The following is a 26148-nucleotide window of genomic DNA, read 5'->3' as shown; positions in this document are numbered from 1 at the left end:
CACAGAATATGTACAGCTATACAGCCGTACAGCTGCAGGCGCTGCTGCCCTCCGATAAAATCCTGCAGGCGTCTGCACAGTTCTGAACTTTAACCATAGAAAAGAGTTTTATACATAAAGCAATTTATTTGAAACGTTTTTATTTCTTTTTTTAAAATTCTAAATATAAACAAATGTTATTAATTCAATGTAAAAAAATTCAATTAAATAATTTCGTTGGCAGTGCTCCCTAATGACAATGACTATTTTTAGAACTTGCTCTGCGGGCGACTGACAAGGTCCCCTCGGGCAACCGGGGGCCCACGGGGACCGTGTTGGTGACCCCTGATGTATCCATTAGGTAAAATAAAGGTTAATTTTGCTTTGGATTGTCCAGATCTGATGACAATGTTATAACGTGATCCAATTCTGTATTGAATGAATATGGGTTTTCATTATTCAGCCCATTGTTGCTGTAAGGTGTTGTGTCATATCTAATTCACTGAGGAATAACCTTAAAATACAAAGAAAACAAATAAAATTTTTGTAAAAGCGTTAACAGAAATGTTAAAGAGATGTTACATTCTAACAACTACCTTCTGTTGTATTTTTGAGTCCGTACATCAACAACAGAGAACCAACAAGTTTGTGGTTAAGCCGAATGCTAACATTAACAGTGTAACGCGACAAACTAGCAAGAACAGGGGAGCCTGTTAAAAGAATTTATTAAATAAGGACAGTCCAGTTTAGTAATCAGTTTTTATTGAATTTCAAAAGGAAGCATGGGATGAGTTTGATAATAAAGCAAAACACAAAGAGTAACGGAAGAAGCTGACAAGGCTGAATCAATCAATCACAACGGATTTAGAAAAATAGGTTTCTTTGTGCTGCTGTGATTCAACCTGGTGCCGACAGGTCACCTGGCTTTATTTGAGCAGCTTTGCGGTTGCCATGGAGGTCATAGAGGTCATGGTTGTAGTGATGGTGGGTACAGTAATGTCTTTGAATATGGGCTGTGTGGTACCAGAGTAGGACACTTTGTTCTCACTAAGGGTCCCGATGATCATCTGCCTCATTTCTCTGCTGGCATCCCCGCGGACGGCCAGCAGTGCCTGGATGTGATCCTCCCTGCAGACACAAAATGGTTCCATTCAGATGGTTCTCACCAGGACCGGTCTAAAGCTGGTCACTAACAGATATAGACCGAAATGAACCCACTAGAAATGAATGACTGGTTCCATTTTGTTCCACTGAACTGAAACAGCTCTTCTTAATCTAGAACAGGGGTGCTCAATACATCAATCACAATCGACCGGTCGATCGCGGGAAGGTTTTGAGTCGATCTCAGCAGTAGGTGTCAAACTGAACGCCACCAGGACGGTGCGACCAGCACGTCCTCTTCTGACGCGCTTATCAAAATATTCACTAAGATCCTAAACGTTTGTAGCTTCATTAAAAAATTATATTTTTTACAAATCAACAAAACCTGTTAAAATTTATATTCTCAGTAATTATGGTTTCTACAAGGTTTTGCGCAATTCAGTGCGTTTCAGTTCCATTAACAAAACAAAAGGCGACTCCAAGACCGACTGACTAGGAGAGCAGGAGTTTAAATTGGCTAATCAACCACCGCTGTGTTCAGGGGAGCTCTTATTAATAATCGAGAAATAAATATCTCGATTATTAATCGAAATATTTAATTCTCGATTAATAAATATTAATTGAGAAATAAATTAAATCATCAGTCCGTTACCTGATATCGTAACAGACTGAATGTTATGTTTTTAACGTAATCTTTCCTCAGCATGTGGGGCGGAGGCGGTTGCCACAGCAACGGGTGTGCTTAACCAACAAAGAGAGTAAAAAAGTAGGAGTGGTTTTGAGCTGATCACCTGTTCAGGTTGTTTTCTCTTTGCTGTGACTCATTACAGCCGCTGTAGTTTCTAAACATTCAATAAACGACAAACTTGGACTAATTACCTTGTTCGCTTGTGAGCATACATCCTTCACAACAAACATCAAATAGAACAAATATATTTACTATATACTTATATACTTCTACCGTGATAATTATATAAAATTAAATTAATTATATCCCAGCTTCAGAAGATTTGTTTTTAACTTTACAGAGCTCTTTGGTTCCTCTTCAGTCTGTAGCTTCTCATATTGAGGTCATCAAACCAAATTTCAGATCCACCATAACTGACTGACACCTGCTGGCCTCAGGTTTGCAATCAGCTTGTGACTGAAAAACCAGTAACCTCCTCCCAGTGTCAGAATCTCACTGTGGAAGAAACTGCATTAGGTTTTCTATCACTTTATTATTTCTGCTATAATTGATGTATAGTCGCATATAAAATAAGTCAATAGAGTTTAATTTACAATTTTTATGTCTTCGTATCTTAGCTGGCTAGTGAGAGAAAAAGTAGATCTTGGTCTCAAAACGTTTGGGCATCCCTGATCTAGAATGATATTTTGATGCAGCCTAGCACAGGTAAACGTTCTACTGCTCATGTTGGACTTCACGTCAACTTTTGACACAGTTGACTATTGTTACGTCCCGCTCCCCTCACCCTGGCTCGTTCTTATGTCTTTTATACTGATTATGGGAGAGAGGGGCCGACACATTAAGTGCGTAATGATTTTAAACAAAAGGAAACAGAGAAAAAGAAACAAAACAGGCACCTGACGGAACACACAGTGTGGTGGGGGCTTACCTTAGATGTCCAATCAGTAGGTTATGTTCCTTGACCAGATGGCATCCATTGAGAAAGGTGAACCCTCGCCATCCCTCATGCATCAGGCACTTCTTTTAATAGTTTTTATGTTTTCTTTGTCTTTAAATATATTTATAGGTTTTCTTTTTCTCTCTTTTCCTTAAAACCCTTACCTCTGGTGATTTCGTTGGTGGTTGGTCTTGGCAGGCGTGAAACTCCCCGGTGCTAAAATTCCTAGCGTCCAGCCGGTTTTCCAAAAACAAATCAAAACAAGCGAAGGCAAACTTCCTCCCGGCCAAAATGTCCGACGCTCCCCTCTGGGTGGATCCGTCCTGAGGTGAAGGTACTCTTGTTCATCCAGAGCCTTCCCGCACCGTATTTTTAATCAACTTTTCCTTTCCAAACTCCGCTCCTGCCGCAGTTTTGTACTCGTCACCATCACTCATCCGTCTCAGATGCGCCACCAGCCTAGCTAAAAACACCTGGGCTGGCTGAGCCCCGCCCCCACCGGTGAACCGTCAAAGGTGCCAACAATAAAACAAAAATAAACAATCAGGAGGCGGAAGCAAAGTGTGAGCATGTAACACTATGCTTTGCCCAACTCCTCAGCCCATCCTGGTGGTGTTTCAGGTTCCGCTTTAAAATGGTAGTCATCTTACTTTTCTGTTGGATCAACCTTCTTATACAGACTCCATTCCTGTCCTTTCATTTTGGCATTCCACAGGCCTGTGTTTTGGAGCCATTGTTATTTCTTCTCTGTCTGCTCCCTCTTGGTCCAACACTTCAATCTTTTAAGAATATTTTCTATCATTGTTATGCTGATGATATCCAGTTGTAAATGTCTTTTCTTCCAAATGAAGACCATGCGATTCCCTCAGTAGGTGTATGGTTCAGTAAATGGAATCACTGTAAACCAAGGTTTGAAGCTAGCACCGTTTCCCAGCTGCTGAACCGATTAGTTCCATACTTGCTAAAAATAATTATTTATTTATTTTTTAAATAGAAAAAATCAAAGGTCAATAAACTGAACCTTGGATAGATGTGTGGTTGACCTATAACCTCTGTAATGGTGCTAAAATCTATCAAAACACAGATAGATGCCACAGAGATCCTTATTTTACCTGTAGTAGACAGGGCATCAATTTATTTTGGTGGCAGCAGTGGTAACTGTAGTTTTCTATTTTAAACAGCAGTAACTATATGCTATATGTATAGTGCAGCTCTAAACATTGCAGACGGGAAACAGAAAGAATGTGCATGTGCTGTGCCCACCTGATATCAGGGTATTTGGAGACCAGAGTGGTGACTTCCAGGAAGAGCAGAGTGGGATCAGTCAGCTTGAAGACCTCAGCGATGGCAGTGATGGAGCCACAGAGCCGGTCCGTGTCCTCACCCTGCAGGTAGAGAGCCTGTTTAATGCTTCCTGCAGAGAACCCTCCTCAGCCACGGTTAGTGTGTCAACAGCCTGGTAATCTGCTTTATTGAAAAAGTGTTTCTGTAGACACACACACCCAATCAATAATCAAAAATAATCTTAAAAATTGCATTGAGGTTTACAAAAACCCAAGGCTAACTCACTGCACATGAAACAGTAATGGGAGAAAGGAGGGTCATTTTCATATCAGGACATGAAAATGGAAAGCTATCGTGACATCCAAGGGGAAACATTGCAAACTTCACAAGTCATCTAGTAACTTGTAGTAGTCATCTTTACGAACAAGTAATATGGAGGACTGGAGGTTCTATATTTTGGACTAGTCCTTCAATAATAATTCTTATCAAAAAGAGGTGTTCAATGTTTAAGGAGCATTTTTTCAAACAGACGTTCTGCTCGAGGAACAATACTCATTTCAGATGCTTCCATCCTTAGAGCAGCTGTCAGGAAAGCCATTACCTATTCTATTATAGTAGATATACAGTACTCTATTATTATTCAGTATGTTTTTTTATTTTTATTTCTCACTGTTGTAATTTATTTTTCAATTTTACTTTATTGTATTTCAAATGCTGTAATCTTTCTGAAGGAAGGAACATTTTAATAGTTGTTTCACTTTCACAGTACCACTTTGTTTCTGGACAGGTTGCCAGTCTGTCACAGGATAACAGAGACAGACAGGACAAATATTCATGCACACACACTCACACAATAAGAAGAATTTAGAGAGACCAATCAACCTGACGGTCATGTTTCTTGGGCCGGGGTCTTTCTCCATACAGAAAGATCCTGGACCTTTTTGATGCAAGACAACGGTGCACATTGGGTTTAATGTGTCAAAGGAAATAAATAGAAATGTAAACTAATTCGCTTACGTAACACAGTCTGAAATCAACTACCAGATGGGGAAAAAAAAATACTTAAACACACAAATTAAACTGTTGTGGTTCAACAGAACATTAGTTTTATAAGATGTTATGAAGTGCATTCTTAAGCAAAAACATTAGGGGGAAACAAACATTATGTGCAAAACTAAGAATCTTGTTTTAATATAAAAGGAAATCTTCCATTTAAAAATACTCAACACCAAAATGTATGTCACATAAAATCCTTGCAAACAGTAAAATCTTGTGGACGCTTCCTAATGACTTGGAACTTTGTCCTAAGCTTCCAGTTAACCGGTTCATTCAGTCTGTGTTGAGATGAGAGGTGAGCTCCAAACAACTACCCTTCTGCTTATTCTTACCTCATCACAGATGGATGTGAAATTCGGTTCAGTCCAAAGTATAAATCAGTCTTTTTCTTTGTTTTTATGGCAGTTGGTAAACAACTATAGGGGGCATCAGCACATGTTTCCAACCACGTTTGCCTTCACCTTTACAACTTAAGTATCACAGCATCCAGGATGGTATTTATGTCATGAAACTTTATAGTGACATAAACCTTATATCACTACAAAGTTTATCTTCCCGGGCAAGTTTTTTGTACCAGTATTATTGGGAATGATATATGGCTCAGCCTTATATGTAAAATTGGCTTCTTTGAGAATCAAATAAAACTGAAAAAAGTCATTATGAGAAAATGGCTTGAGCAAAAAATAACCACAATAAAGATTGAAATAGTCCATGATCTCTTCAAAAGAGCAATGATCACTTTCTACATCAGAATGCAAACGTATGTATGTTTGGAAAGATGGCAAGGAAGGACTGAGGACAAAAACATAAGAGCAGATTGGGTCTAAAAGAGTTGCACTTTAATTCAAAGTGCTCACACTCCAGTGTTCATTTGTCTTTTTCTGTTATTTTTGCCCACCCCTCGTTTTTCTCAGTTTTGTACATGTATATAAAAACATTCCTAAAGTAAAGAATTCAAACAAATCCTGGAGCAGTGAACTCACCGCTGCCAGTTTTTTAAAGAGGAACTTAAACTGCTCAGCTTCTTTGATCATCCTCTCTGCTCCCTCTTTCCGCTCATCAGCATTTTTAAAGGTGATTCGTTTCTGCATCACTGCTTTCAGGTACTCCACCACCACCCTGCGCAGGGCCTCATTGGTCATGTCCTGCACACAGCACATTCAGCAGGTCAGAGGTCATTGTACTCTCAGAGCTTCTTAACAGGGACCTTACCTGGTTGGGTTTTATCTGACTCATCCAATGCAAACATTTCATTTAGCACTACAGAAGACTTTCTGTGTGCAGCCTCGCCATACCTGATTGAAAGGTTTCTTGACCTTGTTGAAGTCATTGAAGTAGTCCTCCACCGTCACACAGATGGTATCCACAGCATGAGAACCTGCCAGCCACTTCCGGCTCAACAGCTCATTCAGGTGACTCTGGTTAACAAAACCACAGTCAATCAATCAATCAATCAATCAATCAATCAAACTTTATTTGTATAGCACATTTCAGCAGCAAGGCATTTCAAAGTGCTTCACATCAAATCAAACACAAAAATACAATGCAACATAGATTCAACAATAAAAACACAACATCAAGTCAGATTCCGTCAATAAATTTGCAATTGATTACGTTTCAAATAAGTGGGTTTTTAGTTGAGATTTAAAAGAAGTCAGTGTTTCAGCTGTTTTACAGTTTTCTGGACGTTTGTTCCAGATTTTTGGTGCATAGATGCTAAATGCCGCTTCTCCTCGTTTGGTTCTGGTTCTGGGGATGCAGAGCAGAACCAGAACCAGAAGACCTGAGAGGTCTGGAAGGTTGATACAACAGCAGCAGATCTTTAATGTATTGTGGTGCTAAACCATTTAGTGATTTATAAACTAACAACAGGATTTTAAAGTCTATTCTTTGAGCTACAGGGAGCCAGTGGAGAGACTTTAAAACTGGTGTTATGTGCTCTATCTTCCTGGTTTTAGTGAGAACACGAGCAGCAGCATTCTGAATCAGCTGTAGCTGTTTGATTGATTTGTTGGACAGACCTGTGAAGACGCCGTTACAATAATCAATACGACTGAAGATAAACGCATGGATGAGTTTCTCTAGATCTGGCTGAGACATTAGTCCTTTAATCCTGGAAATGTTCTTCAGGTGATAGAAGGCCGACTTTGTAACTGTCTTTATGTGGCTCTGAATATCCAGGTCAGAGTTCATCACTACTCCCAGGTTTCGGGCTGATCGCCGGTTTTTAGTTGTAATAACTGAAGCTGTGCACTGACTCTAGATCGTTCCTCTTTAGGTCCAAATATAATAACTTCAGTTTTGTTTTTGTTCAGCTGGAGAACGTTTTGGCACATCCATACATTTATCTGTTCTAAGCATCTGTTCAGTGATTGGATGGGTTCAGAGTCACCTGGTGACATCGTAATGTAGAGCTGTGTCATCTGTATAGTTATGGTAGCTGATATTCTATCCTGTTATAACCTGAACTAATGGGAGCATATAGATATTGAATAAGAGGGGTCCTAGGATTGAACCTTGGGGTACCCCACATGTGACCTTTGACCTCTTTGATGAGAAGTTTCCAATTGAAACAAAGAAATTCCTGTCAAAGAAGTCACATGAACTGGAAGCATTGGGATGGGAGCAGAACAAAGACGTCAGAGGGTGTACCACAGCAGCAGTTGTGTGAGGGAAAGGGATAGTTGGGTGAGGTGAAAAAGAAACTGAGTTGTTTCTCTGCATGAAGCTTCATTAGATCCCTCCACCTCTTAATGAATAGCTTAGTTGTACAGTCAGACTGGTTTAGTTTGAGACCAGTAAGTCTTACTTCGAGGTCTAAGAAGACTTCATCCAGCAGAAATTGACAGCCTTCCTTCACAACCTCACTGAGGGTCCTCTCGATTGCAGTGTCACTATCAAAGGGATCCAAAGATTGAGAGTACTTCCTCTTCAGACTGTTGATGGACTCCCTGAGGAACCCAGATGAAAACAATCACTGACCCTGAAAAGCCACAAGTATTCATAACCATTAAGAGTGGAGTGGAACCATAAGCTAGATCATCTCTAAACTGTGCTGATAGTATTCATCTTCACTGAATACTATCTGGGGAAGTTGTAGCCAGTGTGGAATGTGGAAATGCAAGACTTATTTTTAAGTGTATGGTCTTACTATGGGCATAATTATGTTCTTGTATAAACAGTATATTAATTAAAACAAAGAAAAGACATCTATAGCAAAGTTTCTTTGACTTCCACTTCAAGATGGAAACTGTGACTACTAAACTGTACATGTGATCTTACTGGTGGAGTTTGTTATCAAAGACATATAACACATAAAATATGAAAACAGTGTGTGGTGAAATGCTAGACTGGTTGATAAAAGAAATTTCTCCAGCAGCCACAGCAGCTGGTGGAGAAAAAAGATTTACTTCCACCTCTGATTGTAGAAAAAAACAAAACAACTACGACAACAAAAAAAAGAAACAGGTTTACATCTGACCATGTCTGGATTTGTCTTTGCTTGGAAACAATCATGGTCATCTACAATAAGACTCAAAACACAGGACTGCTAAACAGGGAGAGGCCTGAACTGCTGGACTAACTTTACATAATTTCAGAGTAACTAAGAGTTTCGTTTTGATGTTTAAACTGAAGTCGTACTTAAATGTCTGACAGTTGTTGACGATGGCGATCATATACTGTATGTAACACTGAGGCAGCTGTCTGTCCCGCAGGTGTTCCTCTTTATAGGCTACCACCTCCTCCCGATACCTGTATGGAACGCACATTAGCTCAATATAAATACTGCAGAAATATTTTCATACGGGGTTCAATTACAGATTTTGAGTATTTGAAGGGAATACCTCATAAGGAAAGAATTCATCTGTTTCAGACAGAGTTTCAGAACCTGCTCCTTGAAGTCCCCATCTATCTGGGCAGCAACTTGCAGATTCTGCTCAAACATCTGGTGAAGATTTAAAGACAGACATATAACCACAAAATGTGACTACTTTACTTTCTTTAAATGTCCCTTGGGTGTGTGCGTGTGTGTATGCATGGTTGCTTGCCCTGTGTTTAATTCTATGTTCCCCTGTAGAGGACTGGATACTAGTTCAGGTGTACCCTGCCCAATGACTGATGGAGACAGAAACCTCCAAACAACTGCCGTGCCATGTTGGCCCCAATTATCTAACCATTATCACACTGAGGTGCCAACCCAGAAGGCTGGGCCATATTATATCATTCACAATAACACCAGTAAAGAAATAGATAAAAACCTGTCTGGGAAAATAAACTTTATTGTGATATCCCAATTTTAAGGTGGAACAATGTCACCCCATCATCCATGCAGTGAAATTCAAGTTATAAAGGTGAAGGCAGACATCGCGGAACTGCCATAAGAACAAGGGTCAACTAGTTAACAGTCTGGAGTGGACTGAATTTCTCAGAATTATACCTGCAATAAAGTAAGACTATGGACCCCTTGCACTGTGATGTCACACATTCAAGATCCTGCCCCCATCGCCCTGCTGGAGGGCAAAAGTAGACAGTAGCCTCTGTAGTGTTTTGGCCACTGCAGCTCCCATACCTGCTGTTACCTTGCAGCTCTGAGTCGGCTCGCCTCTCCTCTCAACACAGAAAAAAAAATAGAAATGACCCAATCAGCTACGGTGAAAAACTTTCTGAAACAGAGACGTCTTTCCAAAAAATAAATAAATAATTTGAAGCTTAGTGCAAGATTCAGGGCCACAGAGATGTATGAAACAGGACAAATATTTCCTGACTGTTTTTCTGGAGGAGCAAAGATATGAAGCTACTCAGAAACATTGAGAACAAGCTAACTCTCTACAGCTAGTCAGGTCTGCTAAAACATTTGAATAACTCAATAGAAGCTGGAGTTGAAGGTGCTCATCACTCCGTGTCCCAAACTAGCTATTGGTTTAGGAAAAATATGAAACAGCACGCTCATTGCTGATAAAGCAATGAAAAGAATGCTGCGGCAAGGGTGCAAGGAGGGGCGAGTATGAAAGCTAAAAATCAAAGCACTGACAGTCATTACTTCATTTGAGAGATCTGTGGTAGATGGATAAAATGTAAATGAACAAAGCTACTGATCATTAGGAAGTGTGCACAAACTTTTGTTTGAAGGGTTTTTATGTGACAAAATTGGTAGTTGAGCAGTTTTAAAAGTAAAATAAACATGATTCTTAGTTTTGCACATGCTGTTTATGTTCTTTAAAAAAAACACCATCGGGGGAAACACTTTTTAACATTCTGTAAAACTAATGTTCTGTTGAACCTCAACTGTGTAATTGGTGTATTTAAATATTTTTATTTCCATTTGGTAGCTGATTTCAGATTGTTTTTTTAGCCAAATTAGTTTACATTTCTAGTCATCTGTTTTACATTTTTGTTGATGCATTAAAAACATATTGTAATATTTAGTATTTTTATACAAACTCTTTTTAAAGTAGTGACTTTAAAAAGGAAAGCAGAAAATGTGGAATATCGTCTGCGATATCTTTTTTTTTTTCAACAAGACCCACCTCTACCATGACAGATGTTGGAAGTGAGGAACGGGAGTACTCAACAGTACTCTGGATTGTCTCCAGACTATTATTTTGCCAGTACTCGGCTTCTACTTGTTCAAGTCAAGCTAGTTTGTCTGTACAAGTAGCACACCTGGTCAGGGCTCATAGACAGTTGTGTTTGCAAATCTTGGAAGTAGCTGCCTCAAAGGCAGACCCTCCATTATCCCTCCTGATGTTTTTGTTGATTTGATCAAATTACTAAATTTGCTTGAATTCATGTCACATAAATTATACCACTACATCATTAAGTGTCTGCCGTTGCACAGGAGAAGGCTTGAAAGCGTACAAAAGTCTAGATGCTAATCAGTTATTTTGTACACAGTAGGCTACATGATGCAATATTTGATTACATCTTACTAATCTTACTTATTTATGACCGTTAATCTTATCTTGTAAAAAATGTTTGTTGCGGACACAGAGTCTTTACGATTGATTTTTCTCATGAAAAGGTTTATGAAAAAATTAGATTTGGTTTTCATCCTTCAACTGTCTGTCTTTTGACCATGTTTACAAGACACAACACGTGTATATGTTGTTTTAACATTATGGCAGAGTGGGTCATGTTTTGAAGAACAGGAAGTCACGTGCAAAGAGTCAATACAATAGACGTTTTGAAATGGGTGATAAAAATATAAAGGTTATTAATATACATCTGAGTAAACCTCATCCACTAACATATGCAACAGGGCAGTCAGTCAAAGAGCAGCTTCTTAGAACTATGTTCTCTAGATGTTTTCCTAAGTTGGAGCAACATTTAGAAACTATACAGAAAAATTAATCTGTTATGGACAACAAAATAAGTTGAGTGTAAATAAAATCAAAAGTTCTCCTTCAATGCCATGACAAATTGTGTGCTACCTGAAAGACGATGGCAGGCAGCGTGGTCTGGTAGTATCCATCTTGGTCTGCCTCAGGCTCTGTTTCTTTGTACCAGTCTTTCTTATCCGTTTCCAGGGCCTTCCGCAGCCAACCTGTTATATTAGACTGCAGACACACACAATCAAAGAAATTTGGACACACTTAATAAAATAAAAAACAACTAGTGTAACAACCACTGTTCATCTTAGAGATGTGGGACATAAAGGGGACAGCAGTCAAAAATGCATATTAAAATCAGTCTTAAAGGCTTACCTTACTGATACTGTATTCAAGATGGCTACTTACCCTTTATTTCAGTTTTTGGGAAATAAAACAAACAAATAAAAGAAAAGCTGTTCTCCAGCAATAGGTGTCAACACTGTCAGTCAGAGCTTTACATTCACTTATCATGGTATCATGGATGTCTTGTTTTGTTGTTTTAAGGATGGATTTGAACAGTTCTTTTCCCCCATGAGGTAAAGATTTCTCTACAATGAATTTCAAAAGGTTTTAACTAAATTTTTAGGCAACAATGCACACATTTAAATTGATATAATTGTAAAAAAATGGGCTAAAATATGTACACCAAGGTTTCTCCCCAGACAGCTTGGTGGTTGAGGCACCAAGGCGGTCCAACAGCAACTCACCGTGTTTTTGTATGTTAAGTTTACAGGACATGTAAAAAACATTACTGGGTAATTATGTTACTGGAAGATATTGCTGACAATACTTAAACCCACATCTATAGAATCTTAAAAATAAACAAGAAAAATACAATTAAAGTAAATATCAATTCTTTGGACTGCTTTTAAATCTAAATTAAGTCAGCAGTTAGTGAATCTAACAGCACAGTGTAAAGTTGATCACATTTGGAACCAGCCCATAAATGAACCAAGCAGCTGCTTAAGGCTTCCCAGTCCATCAGGGTCCCCCATAATGATAACATTTTAATAGGCTTTAACATAGAATTTTAGCATTTATTAATTGAGAATATCAATACTGTTAAATTTAATGGTTTCAGCATAGAAAAAAGATTTTAAATCGTTTAACATTTAAATGTAAAATTTTAAGGAGATGACAAGTTTACTTTGTAAAAGTTCAAAGAACAATCTTCCTAGTTAGTTTTGTTACCATAGCAACAATCTAATGCTATGAGTTTAATCTGGGTTTGAGCTCTGTGTCTTCATGAATACATCCGAGTAAACTACAATGATCACTAATTGCTTTTTAGGTTGGCTAATTAAACTAGGCCCCTCTCCCAGATTTCACTAAATCCAAGTTGAAATGCTGTTAGAGGTGCTGATGTTCTTGGCAGCAAGAGGGACCCCTAAATCAAATTCTACTCAAGGTCTCATACAACCTTGGACCGCCCCTTCAGTCCAGGGTTATCCTATGATGAGCTAATCTATTTGGTTTTCATCCTTGTCTGATGAAATCCACTGCACTGCGCATCTCTGCTGGATACAGAAGGGCAAATGGAGAGATTTAATTTATGTGGGCGTTGGCCCTTCCAACATGGAAGGTATATTAAGATGCTTTTTAATAATCTCTAGTCCAGACATATAAACCCAAAATAAAGTTGTCTTTAATTTGAGAAGTAGCTTTTTTTCCATTTGAAAAACTGTTTTTGGGCACCAAATAATCATTTTGCCTGTGAACTGGAGTTGCGAATCCAGCAGAATATCTTTTAGTGTGACAGGTGTGTGTGTGCGTGTGTGTGTGATGCTTACAGTAAACGTCTTCACATATTTGCTAAGCAGGTCATCCACTACTTCCTGTGGGAGCAACGGTTCAAGCTGATTGATGTCAAACTCTGAGCACAGATCTGGATGCCCCATCATTTCCACACTGTATAGCCAGAAGATATCCAGAGTGTAAAATGTTAAATACACATACATAAACATAAAATAATTCATGCACATGTGTAATAGTAAGTTAAATTACTACAACAAAGCGGGGACTAGACATGATAAACAGAATATGGATTTCTGTTGCAAGTTTAAATGGGTTTGATATTTTTTCTATTGTTTTTTTTTATTAGGAGCAAGTGTTATAATCTCTTCTCTGTACAATTCAACTTTCACCTCACAGATTGAGTGTCAGACCAACATTTGCTAATCCAGGTACCCCCACCCTTCATTTTTTTTGCTTTTTTTACAATAAAAGAACAAATGTAACATGCGAGTGGGGGCTTGATCCCATTCTTCTTGTGTTTGGAGGAAACAATCAAGTGTGTAAATTTGCCAGAATCAAAACAGGGATACATTATATAACATGACAGTAATTTCAGTAAAACAAGACATTTAATCCATGGGAATTACTGGTTTTACATAGTTTGTCCATTTTGACCAGATCCTGAAAAATGGTTCCATTCAACCTTTAACAGAGAATAATAACTTCTCCAGAATGCAAATGTCCAGTAAAATTTTGAACCAGTCAACTGTAGGTGCTTTAGGTTTTAACCATTTCCTAGTGATCATCTTTTTGCTTGCTGCCAGTATTAACGCTTTTTAATCTTTCAGAGAGCAGTTATCAAATGGAATCAAATGTCTCTTAAGTACAGGGCTTCCAATTACAGGGGATTCTCTCAGTAAAGATGTTGTATAAGTGATCTCATAATTACTCCCACTATAGTTTAATCACTGGACAACCCCAGAAAATATGACAATGACAGGCCCCAATTGTTTCAGTGTTTTTCCAACAGAATTCTCTCCATGTTTTGGCAATAGAGTGTAATTTGTCGAAAGTTTTTGAGCCTTCAGATGAGATGATTACATTTTATTCTTTCACCCACCTGCTTCTTATGTAGTTTGTATCACCTTGTTTAGATGCCAGAATATAGCATAGAAACAAGTTTCATGCATGAGCCTGATTTCAACAAAGACAGAAAAACATTAAAAATAAAAATCTTGGTTTGGCTGTTTCCTATTTTTCTTGTGTATTTTGATTAAAATATGTCATAACCTGCAAATATCTGAAGAAGTTCTCCTTTTCCAACACATTAGACACATTTCTCGAACCTCTGAAATGTCCCCTTTGGGAAAAATAAACAGTTAATCCTTTGGGAATTCATCCTTTAAATATCCCATCATTCTTATCTGGTTTAAATGCTGAATCAATGGCACATTTAGTATTTTCATCTTATCATCTAATTTATAAATTCTAACAATCATTCTTCAAGAGTCCAGCACTGTGTGTTATCATAACTCATGTGGTATCATCAGCCCCTCTTGTAAATCTTTTTCCATTATCACCAAGATATTCCTTCCACTGATATGCCTTCTATATCTTTTCATTTTGCATCATTAGATGGAGAGCAAAGACAGATCACTGGTCTTAATTTAAATGCTAGAGGCTTCAGAGATATCCCCCTGCCTCATAGTATTTCTATTTAGTAAAGAGAAGTTTCTTTAGCATTTCTTGCATGTTCTTTCACTTTTTTTACCAACTCAATTTTAGTTCTACTTGCCTCTTGGAGGGTTTTGGAATGCCCTTTGTTTTTTTTAAGTTCCTCTTCCAGCAGATTTTTGTTTCGTTAAAAAATTTTTTCGTCTGAGGAAATGGCTATTATTTTCCGTCCGATTACCCCTTCAGAGCATCCCAAAGTATTCCCTGACCCACCTCTTCACTATTGTTCACTTCCAAGTATCTTTTGATTTCGGCTATGAAATTCTTCTTAAAAATTTTACTATTTAACATGTTTGTATTTAGCCTCCAGAGAGTGGGTTTACTTTTCTTAGTCAGGTGAAGAGAGACTAAGATTGGACTATGGTCTGAGAATGGGCTCGATCCGATCTCCCAACTTTCTATTCTATTGATATCTTTTATAAACATTAAGAAATAATCTATTTGTGAGAATATACTGTAGGACGACTAATGCGTGTAGTCACAAATGGTTGGGTTTTTATACCGCCGTACATCCATGATTCCCAGTTCATCCATCGTATTTTTAATTCTTTTTCTGGTATATTTTTAGTTTGCCTTTACATTTGATTAATCCAAATTTGGGTTTAGATGAACATTAAAATCTCTACTGCGGGAAACGCATTTCCTTGTCATCCTAAATGAAAAGATAATGATAACAAAAAAAATAGAATTAGAAAATGACATAGCAATTGGAGGGGAGGATAGAAAGACAAACTATGAGATTTATTTCAAAATCTCTTAGCGAATAAAGAAACACTGAATGTTTTGTTGATGTATGGTTGAGGATGCACTACAGTTCACTGATCAAAAGCATTACGAGCCAGGAAATAGGGCTAGCAGGCTATTAGTATGTCAGTTACACAAGAAACATTCAGATTGCACAGTCGAAAAGATTTTGAATCCTTTTACAAAGAAATTACTGTCTCCTCATAAATACACAGCATTGCTGTGTATTTAAAATACAAGCTTTCTCAACCTACTACAATGCACTTTACGACTCAGAGGAGACAGACAACAAAATAGAGAAGATGAAGAATATATTGGTATTTAGATTACCAAAATTAACTGAAAAAGATGCCGAGGCAATGAGAGTCAAACACCAAAAAGGAAATCGAGATCATAAAAATTTATGGAACCAAAAAGTGCCAGGTGTAGATGGGTTCAATAGTGAATTTTCAAAGATGAGGTCATGCCCCTCTTACAAAGAGTATTTAATTATGCCCTCCAAAATAATGATCCCCTGACATCTTGGTCAAAAACAATAATATCTATAATTCCCAAAAAGGCAAAGACCCCATAAATTGTTCATCTGATAGACCAATAAGTTTGTTCTGCTGCGACGTAAAATGTTTGACTACAATATTGGCAAATCGGACCCAAAAACTTATACACACAATAATTAAACCAGACCAAACAGGGTTTATAACAGGGTGTCTAGGGATATATATTATTAGGAGAACGCTAAATGTGATCTCTGTGGTGAGACAAAAAAAAGAAAAGAAAAAAAAGAAAAATATTCTTCAATGCTCCTCAGACTAGATGCCGAGAAGGTATTTGATAGGGTGGACTGGAAGTACCTGAAGCAAAAGCTGGGGAAAATGCATTTTTATACAGTTTTTATTAATTGGATCAGTGTGCTATATTCTGGACCCACGTCCAAAGTACGGGTGAATGGATACTCTTCAAAGAACTATGGTTTATAAAGAGGAACTAGACAGGAACATCCTCTTTTGTCTCTACAACTTGCAAACAGTATTGAGCCCCTGGCAGAAAGAATATGGACAGACTCTAGAATTCATGGAGTAACATCAGGAGGAGTGACACATAAAATCTCACTATCTGCAGATTTCATTATTTTGTTATTTTTAACCCTCTGAGTTGAATCACAAAGCTTATGACTGCTTTAAGATATTTTGGACAAATATCAGGCCATTAAGGAAATAACCAAAGTTAGATGTACCTTTTCTGTCTATATCTTTTTGTCCTCTTTTCTTCATTGTTATGTTGTTGTTTGGACTTCAGTAGAGTCTTGCACCATTTAACTGCTATTTGTAATGTAATATTAGTAAGCTGAATGAGAATAATTCTCTAATAATTTCTCCAGTTCTCGAGAGCCTTTCTACCAACCTGCCATCTTTACAGAACCTCAAAAGGGTTTGATTTTTTTAAACATGCATCATGAGTGTTTTTAACCAAATGTGTTGAGTAACAAACTAACCTCTTATAAGTGTTGAGAACCCATGTCAACAGTGACACAATTTCATTAGCTTCCAGGTCCTCCAAGGCCAGCTCTTTCACACGAGTGGACACAGTGTTGTGATAGAGGCTGAAAAATCTAGACCATAAAAACATCCAGAAATTGAACAATATATTACCATTCAGGGTTATTTCATAAGTTGTTTTTGTTTAATTTAGATTTTCTGACTTAGAGTTTTAAAAAAATCTATTGCTTCTAAATAAAAAGACTTTATTGTGCCTAGTGTTACAAAGAAGTAAGAATTCCAAATGCGTCACCTGTTGAAGGTGTTGTAGTGTGGGGGGAAGCACTGCACCATGAGATTTTTAACAACAATAAGGTCATCCAGAACATATTTCCTGGTTATTTCCAGCAGACGAACGAGCCACATTTTATCCGCCTCTCTGGTCACTGCCTGGGTGCCCTCAATGCGTGTGCTCACAGTACCCTCCAACACCTGATGACGAGGAGAAGGTCAGATTGAGCTAAAAAGGGTGGTGTATGCAAGGAAGAAGAAAAAGGTGAAATAGCAAGACTAAGACTCATTTTGAGTTACATCATTCAAAGTTTCACAAACTCATACACATTTTGACTTTGTATCTGAGTTAAAGTGTTTGTAGTTGTTGAAGTTTAGATTCTACGCCAAAACAATACCAGGTTTCTTGCACGCTCTGGCTCACAACCCCATTGAGACTGTGCGATCCTCATATTTTTGACTGTCAGTTAAGGACTAGGGTCATACAACAACAAACTGTGTCATCGGCTTACATATGGTAAGAGATCTTAACAACGGGAATGAAGGAGATGTTAAAGTGGTCCAAGAAAGAACTCTTGTGGATCTCCACAGCTGAGTTTTGTTTGTCCAGATTAATAATTACGGAATGTCCAAAAGTAATCCATGTCTGCCATAAAGCACTGCATTCCAGTAAGGGACTAGAAGTAGATCTCTGAGCCTACCATTTCAGTAATATTCTTAACTTGAAAGCTTTGAGAAGCATTCATGAGTAAATCCATTTAAGCTCCTCTGACCTGAAACATCTTGTCCTTCCAGTGTTTGGGTCGCCCGGGTGGAATGAAGCCAGTCTGTTTCTTCCGATCAACCATCCGCCGGTCAAGCTTCTCCTCTCGCTCAATGATACGGACCACAGACACCAACATGGTAGGGTCGCGACGAACGGTTACCATGGACCTCTGCAGTACCATCCACAACTGCTTAGCAAGTTCATCTGACAGTCTTTGTACCTTGGAGAAAAATTGGAAAACATTTATAGAGTTAATACTTTGGTTTTTATATTTGTTAATGTTAGAACCATCAGAACACCCAAACTGGTTTTATCAACAATAATTTATTTATTTATTAGAGTTTATTTGATAGGGACAGACACACACAGACAAACTGAACTAAACAGCAGTCCCATGTTTGCGTCATAGTGCAATAGCAGCAGCTAATTCGTAGCACTTGTTCCTAAAGGGCTTTTAAAAGGTACCTCTAAAAGTTAAAGTGATAATCATTTAAAATAGCACAACATAATGTTAACAACATCTACAAACAAATGTGAAACATAAAACATCAAAAATGGGTACAGTTCTGTTTTTGACATAACCAGTTTTGTTTGTTTCTTGAATGTACTAAAACTGGTTACAGACTTTAAATCTACAGGAAGTGAGTTCCAAACTGCAGATCCTCTCACGGACAGAACACTTTGAGCAAAAGTGGTTCTTCAAAAGGGGACCTTACAATTTCCTTCTGAAGCTGCTCTAGTGGATCTGCTATTGCTCTGCAGTCTCTGTATGCAATCGCTTAATGGTGTAGGTGCATATCCATTTAAACAATTCATTTTAAAAGATTATAATTTATAAACTCAGGAAAGTCCAAAATGACGAATTTAGCCAAAATGTGACAATGATGGAATCTGATTGGCTTTTGATATAAAACCTTTAAAGCCTGATTATAGAGACTTGCTAATGGTTTGAGTTGGGCTGGTCTGACACCAGACAGCAGCTCCTAGGAAAAATGTGAGAGAATTATTGAGTTCAAAAACATCTCTGCACAGTGAATTTTAATTTTAAATAATAATACATTTAAAACAATTTATATTTGATCAAATAGTTTTGCTGATTTTATCAACATGGCTCCTAAAATTTTACTGACCATCCAAATTATTCCTAAATATTTTTCTTGTGATTCTTGCTCAAAAAGGACCCCATTGATCTGAATATTCAAGAACTGTAATGACGTTTTCTTGATGGAAAAGCAGATGCACTTTGTTTTCCTTGGTTAAGCAAGAATCAATTAGCCATGATGATCATTTCTGCAGGCTGTTCTGAATTTTTTAACTGACTACAGTACTGTTCTTATCTGATGTGTGAACAATTGAGTCATCAGCATACATTTGCAAGTTAACTTCAGGAAGACTGTTAACATACAGACTGAAGAGGACTGGACCTAAGATAGTTCCTTGTGGAATCCCTGTTACTATTTTACAAAAGACAGAGTTACTATTATTAATGACGACACACTGGTCACGATCTTTCAAATATGAGTGAAACCAAGACAATGATCGTTCCGAGAAATTAAATGATGGAAACTTCATTTCTTCACGTCCAGGAAAACTCCACCAGTGATTTGTCCCCCATCAAGTGATTGTTTAACATTTTCAAGCAGCAGATTTATAGCGTTCTCTGTACAATGATTATGTCTGAAGAGAATGCAGAAGATTGTTACTTTCTAAATACAATAGCAGTTGTTCTAGAATAATTTTCTCCAGCACATTTGACATGACCGGAACAAGACTTATTGGCCTGTAGTTACTGATTTCATCAGGACTTCCATTTTTAAAAAATGGTTTCACCAAAGCTTTTTTTCATGCATCAGGAAATTTTTCTGTTCTAATGGAAATATTAACTACTTGAGGTTCTACTAAAATATTGCTGTACATTTTTAAAAACATAGCATCTAAATTATACATATCCTTTGCGTAAGAATGGTTCAATTGCAACAATAAAATCTTTTTCTTCACATAGAGACAACATCAAAACCATTTGAACTGCTTAAGGGCTTTACCTAATGAAATCACACAAAACTCTAAATATTTCCATGGAAATGACCACAATAAGAATTGACCACATTTATGCTGCCCCTAAAAGAACAAAAACAACCTATTCACAAAGTTTGATTAGCATATTTGATTGATGGACAGAATTCTAAACAAGATAACTGAAAAATGACAAAGCCAGAATTGTTATCCCTCCTGAGATTTAATGGTATTGTGGTCTCTCTGACAGCTGACAACAGCCTCTCTCTGTAGTAGTTCTTGGCACATGTATCTTGCGGTGTATGAACCAATTCCTCCACAGCAAATCATTCCATCTCATCTAGGTTGCATGGTCTTTAAGCATTGTTGGGTCTCCAGTATGGATGGACTGAACAACAAGGAATGTAGATACTGGTTTAAAAATATTAAAACAAAAACTGCATTGACCTACTGGGTTTTAGGAGGAAGAGGAGTTTTACTGCATGAATGTGTGGCATGTTAACTAAAACCATCTGCTGAAGGTGAGCTTCTTTTTACAATGGCTGTTTTATTGAAGAACACTTGTTTTTTGGACCCATCAAGCAGACTCAGCAAATGCATTCTGTGCTTAATGCAGAAAGTTATTGCGTGCCTGCCTCAACATGCTCTATCTGCATCCAATTGAGTTCAGTTCAGATAGATACTGGAGAATCATTCAGGAACTCTCCCTGAACCCACAGACTGTACAGCTGCTGTCTTTGGTTTCTATTTTGTTACACTTCGGAGATATTTCACAGATTTTACCAAGTCTTGAATCCCTTTGACATCTTTATTTTAACATTAAAATATTTACATCATCAAACATGAACTGCATAAACTCTGGAGTGAGTGAAACATTGTTAGGATCTCAGCTCTGTTTCTTGATATCAATCATTTCATGTGCATCCTTGGCTTCATGACATTTCACGGTGTGTATTGATCCCTCCTTACTGTAAAGATTTGTGGAGGTTTGTATTGTTTTTGAGAGTGAAGCAGGATGCTTACTAAAGCTAGCAACATCTTATAATTGCACTCAACTACACTTACGTCTTCAAAGTAGATAGAGATGAGGTTCATGTCACTGGTGTTCTTGCTGTCCATACGATACTGCTCATACATAAGGTCATCGCGAGAGCACTCCAGCTCCATCAGCTTCCTGTGAGCCTGCAGCAGCTCCCCCTGCTCAGTCAGCTGCTGGGTCTCCAGCACTATCTCTGGAACTGAACCCAGAACAACAGAACAGCATACAGAACATTAACCAGATCCAAAATACTCATGTTTTAGATTTAATAAGACAAAACCTACCGGAGAAAATGTTTTTCAGGTTTTCCACAGCAGCAGCTAGCTGACTGTGCTGAACAACAGCATCCTTCACATCTTTTAGGTTCTCAATAGTGTTGATGCTCTGCCTCCAGTCTTTGTTCACATTAGCCAGAGAGCTCTGGATATCTTTGACATCCAGCAGGGCGGTATGCAGTTGGGTCAATCCTGTGCGAACACCATCCAGCTGAGACTGGATTGCTGCCTGACAGCATCACAGAAAACAGAACTAGTTATTGGAACTGTTTAAGGGTAAGTCAAACCTGCCAAGACATGGCAGATTAAACCAAAAATCTGATTAAAAGAGGTTCCTGTTTTTCTCACAGCTTCCATCTGCTAGTGTTTAAGCTTAAGTAAACCTGTACAGGAGGGGGTATACTTAACAGGGATTCGGCAAGATTACCACCATTAACATGTATGTGAATACTGACAAAAGACTTATCAGGCTCAACAAAATGAGGAATAACATGGTTTTCCTTTTATGCTGAGAAATAAACATCTGCCTCCAAACACAATAGGTTCTCCTAATGCTAATGCTAATTCAGCACTAATTCCACAGATCTTTATTTTGCCTCCATTTCATTTAGAAGGTTTTAAATGGCATAACTGAAGGTTTGATAAAAAAACAAAAACAGAACAATGCTGACTTTCCCTTTTCACCAAGGCATTTGTTGTTTGTCACAGCCTTTTACATTACAAATACTCCAAGAAAAGGTTGTGGGTGGCAACAAGTGGTTTGTTCTATGACTTTGTATTTTTGTGTTTTTATGTTGTAAAGCACTTTGAAATGCCTTGTTGCTTAAATGTGCTATAAAAATAAATTTTGATTTGCTTTTGATTCCTAGCACATTCCGACTTGATTCTTTGAAAACTATACGTTGTTCATTTCTTGCAAAGACATTGACAAAATAATATCTTAAAACTTAGACGTTAGAAAAGTTAGCTTAATTAGATCCAACAAATTCAAGAAGTGGTCAAATGTATCATTTTAAGATCTTCACATCATCACACTGGACATTTGACAAAACAAATCTCCACTAACCCTACACCAAATTAGGGTGTTTTAAAAATGTGCTTTTTTATTGTTTTTTTCTTTTTTTTTTTCTTTTTTTTTATTTAATATCAAAGTAGGAAACACATGGTGTGGTGCATTGCACTACATTAATGAAAGGAAACTGAGAATTAAAAAAAGAAAACCATAGAACAAGCAAAGAAAAAGAAATAAAGTTTTGTGTTTTAAAGGATGAGTATTACTAACCATATGTGGTTCTAATTTTAAATGTCATGTTTTTGTGACCTGTAAGCACAGAAGAATCTTAAAGAACAGAAATAAATGCTTTCAAACATCTATGCGTGTGTAATAATCTATAACAATGTGTTTCACTTAGTATGTAGAAACCTTGGTATCCCTGTTTCAACAGTACATAATGTTTTTGAAAAGTTCCTGAAATAAATTGACTTTTCAATAATGTCCTAATTTAATTAATGAATCTGTGCACTGAATGAAACAATCTAAAAAAGAAAAACAGAGTTATTGTTTCTTGTTTACTTTTAAATAACTAAGATTTTTAAGTAAAGTATAGTATTACAGTCCTGCTTACCATTATTGACACCCATGAAGTTTAAGTATGTATTATGGAATATTTACTTAAGGAAATTCATCAAGTATCGCATCATCCCTCATCACCTCAGACTCCCACGCATAACCCTTAACCGTCATCCTTCTTACTAACACCCTACTGTTGCCCTTATCTACCCCCAACTGTACCATGCCTGTTATTTTTAGCCCGTAAGATCTCACTTCAGCACGTCTACTTCCTTTGTTAATTATCTTTCTCCTTCCCTTTTCACCGTCTCTCAGCCTTGGCACTCACTTTTTGAGGGAAGACATCTCAAATTAACATTCCAAAATGCTCATCCAAGCTTATCACAATTCACAGCACATTGCCTCCAACTGAAGGAAGCTCCTGGTTTGTCCACTACTCTCAGCATGTCATCACAAGGTTTCTTCATTACAGCATTCATTTGGGCTGAGAAGTACTTTGCATGATGAGCTCAGCAGATGCACAGTTCCATCGGGTGTCCGCTAATAGCGCTAGCCTGAAGGAACTAAAATCACAAAGCACTGTACAATAAAAATCAACCTTGAAACACAACCTTTATACAAAATATAAAACAAACATAAGAAACACAATAAAATCAAGAGATAAGAACCTTGGAAAATAGAAATGCTTTTTAAAAACCTCGACAGTCAGAAAAACGGAGCTGCAAGGGCCATCAACTGAATGGTCCGGCCCCCTTTAGTTTTTAACAGTGTTCGTGGAACAACCAGGAGATTCAGACTTTGAGAACGAAGACCACAAGTAGCAGAATATTTAGTTACAAACTGAACAAGATAATCAGGAGTGGCCATGTAATGCTCTATATGTCAGCACAAGTACTTTAAAACGAATTCTAAAATCAACTGGGAGCCAGTGTAGTGAATATAGAACAGGAGAGATATAACAGAATTTACTGGATCTGGTAAGAAATCTGGCTGCTGCATTCTGAATTGACTGCAATCATAAAATTGAGGATTTATCCAGGCAGTTAAAAAGGACATTACAGTAAACCAGATGAGATGACACAAAAACATGAATAATTTTCTCTAAGTAAACTCTGGAGACCATTTGTCTAATCTTAGAAATATTTCTTAATTGAAAGAAACAAATCAAAGATTTCTCAAACACACAAGACAGAATCAAAGCAACACTACAGGTATGTTTTTGATAAGGGAATAACGGCATAACATTATACAAGTTCAAAAAAGTCTATTTTACATATTACTGTCCTTTTAAACATTTAGCAACCATTATTATTTTAAGGTAGCTTTCTATAGTTTGTTTATGGGAAATTTTGAATTGCAAGTGTGAGGCCAGACACTGATGTTTCGCTCTCCCCTTTATGTCATCCCTGATATATATATATATATTTTTTTTTTATTTAGCTAAGATCAGGATTGCAGGTCAGAAAATATTTTTTTGGTAACAAGAGCCTCTCTACAAACTGTCCCTGAGCTAATCTGTAAAAAAAAACATGATGTTTGGAGGTTACAAGCTAGAATGCTGTCAGTTTGGGGTTTACGTGCCTCAGCATCCACATATGATGTTAGAAAGGACTGGATTGAGTGCTTGACTGGATATATTGTATACAAGAATAGACTGTTCACACATTTCCAATTCAGTTGCAGTGCTGCTGGTTTGACGTGGTACCTTAAGTCTGGCCTCCACCGACGCCTTTTTCCGGGCTTCTCTCCTTCGGTACTGCTCCACTTTATCCAGCTGATCGGACCTCTGCAGCATGCCGGCCACACGCTGCACTGCAGTCGCTACAGCCTCCCTGCTGGTCTCCTCCATGACGAATAGCTGGACCTACGAGGGGAGGGTTGAAATCCCAATTTTGTCTCTTCCACGGAGATCGTTAATAGTTCAATCTGCTGGCAGAAAAGTTTCTTAATCATTACACCTACTTCCACCGAGGACACTCAAAAGAATCGGTCTATCTGGGGACTCTGGATCTGATCAGCTGACCACAGCTTTAATGGCGTCAGCAGGTCATCGCTACCAACACCAGCAGAACATTATACTGGCATGTAAACGAAGGTGACGAAAATTCCCATAGAAAAATAAACAGCACAACTTGACTGTGTCAGTAAAACGATAACTGAATACTGCTTAATCAAGAAAGGTCATCTGAAGCTGCCGTAGCATCGCTAAGCTAATTGGAGACAAGAAGTTATTGGTGTTTCTAAGCTCTTCTCTACAGGAAACAGGAAACATTCTTACCTCAGCAAGTTACAGAAGAAAATTGGTCTTTGTCTCTACAAACAAAACAATGTTTTACATAGAAACTGTCTTTGTTGTATTGTTGCCTCCTTTTCCTCCTCTGTTAGCTTCTTCTTCTTGAAATTTATTGGCGGTTGGCAAAAAACGTTAGGTGAGCATTACCGCCACCAACTGGAGTGTGTACCACATGACAAAAAAACAAACCCAAAAAACAAAACAAAAAACACTATATCCTGTTATACAGCTTACTCTGTTTCAAAAAAATCTAATATAGCCCGATATCCTCTGCTTCCCAAGTCCTTTTGCAGTAAATCAACAATATTAAATTTCATTTTTATATTACACAGTGGCGCAATTGGTAGAGCCTTGCAGTAAGAAGGTTCTGGGTTCAATTCCCGGCCCGGGGTCTTTCTGCATAGAGTTTGCATGTTCTACCTGTGCATGGTGGGTTCTCTCCGGGTTCTCCACCTTCCTCCCACAGTCCAAAAACATGACTGTCAGGTTAATTAGTTTCTCTAAATTCTCCCTGTGTGAGTGTGTGTGAATGATTGTGTGTCCTGTATGTCTCTGTGTTGCCCTGCAACAGACTGGCGATCTGTCCAGAGTGACCCCGCCTCTCGCCCGGAACGTAGCTGGAGAGGAACCAGGATTTTATAAAACCACCTTCCTTTCTTTTCTTCTACCCATAACTTTTGCCACCTCTCTTTTGTTTGTTGTTTAATTATACTCTTTATTTATGTTATACTAAAACTACCGTAACATTACCTGGTTGGTACTCTCCTTAGCCATTCTGTCTGCCCTTTCATTCCCCTT

At 37.8% G+C, this 26148-nt stretch overlaps 1 protein-coding gene across 5 annotated transcripts; it reads right to left on the bottom strand.

Moving 5' to 3' along the window:
- Positions 1-687: 687 nt before the first annotated feature.
- On the bottom strand, positions 688-25504 carry exoc3 (exocyst complex component 3). 5 transcript variants are annotated; one of them, XM_044133417.1, is made up of 17 exons: positions 25336-25504; positions 25020-25110; positions 24763-24921; positions 21497-21716; positions 21239-21411; positions 18168-18380; positions 17417-17595; positions 17121-17237; positions 13207-13324; positions 11477-11602; positions 8891-8991; positions 8688-8798; positions 7855-7996; positions 6341-6463; positions 6029-6190; positions 3969-4090; positions 688-1107 (listed from the first exon to the last, which is right to left on the bottom strand). In XM_044133417.1, exons 3-17 carry the CDS (start codon positions 24904-24906, stop codon positions 906-908), a joined length of 2253 nt encoding a protein of 750 aa, XP_043989352.1. In that variant the 5' UTR covers positions 24907-24921; positions 25020-25110; positions 25336-25504; the 3' UTR covers positions 688-905. The 5 variants fall into 5 exon arrangements, with proteins under 5 accessions (XP_043989352.1, XP_043989349.1, XP_043989347.1 ...); XM_044133414.1 differs by having other exon boundaries at positions 25020-25135; positions 25336-25461; XM_044133412.1 differs by lacking the exon at positions 25020-25110 and having other exon boundaries at positions 24763-24983; positions 25336-25484.
- Positions 25505-26148: the final 644 nt, after the last annotated feature.

Source organism: Gambusia affinis, linkage group LG12 (genome assembly GCF_019740435.1).
Source record: "Gambusia affinis linkage group LG12, SWU_Gaff_1.0, whole genome shotgun sequence".
Classification (NCBI taxonomy): domain Eukaryota; kingdom Metazoa; phylum Chordata; class Actinopteri; order Cyprinodontiformes; family Poeciliidae; genus Gambusia; species Gambusia affinis.
This window is presented reverse-complemented; position numbering and strand designations above follow the sequence as displayed.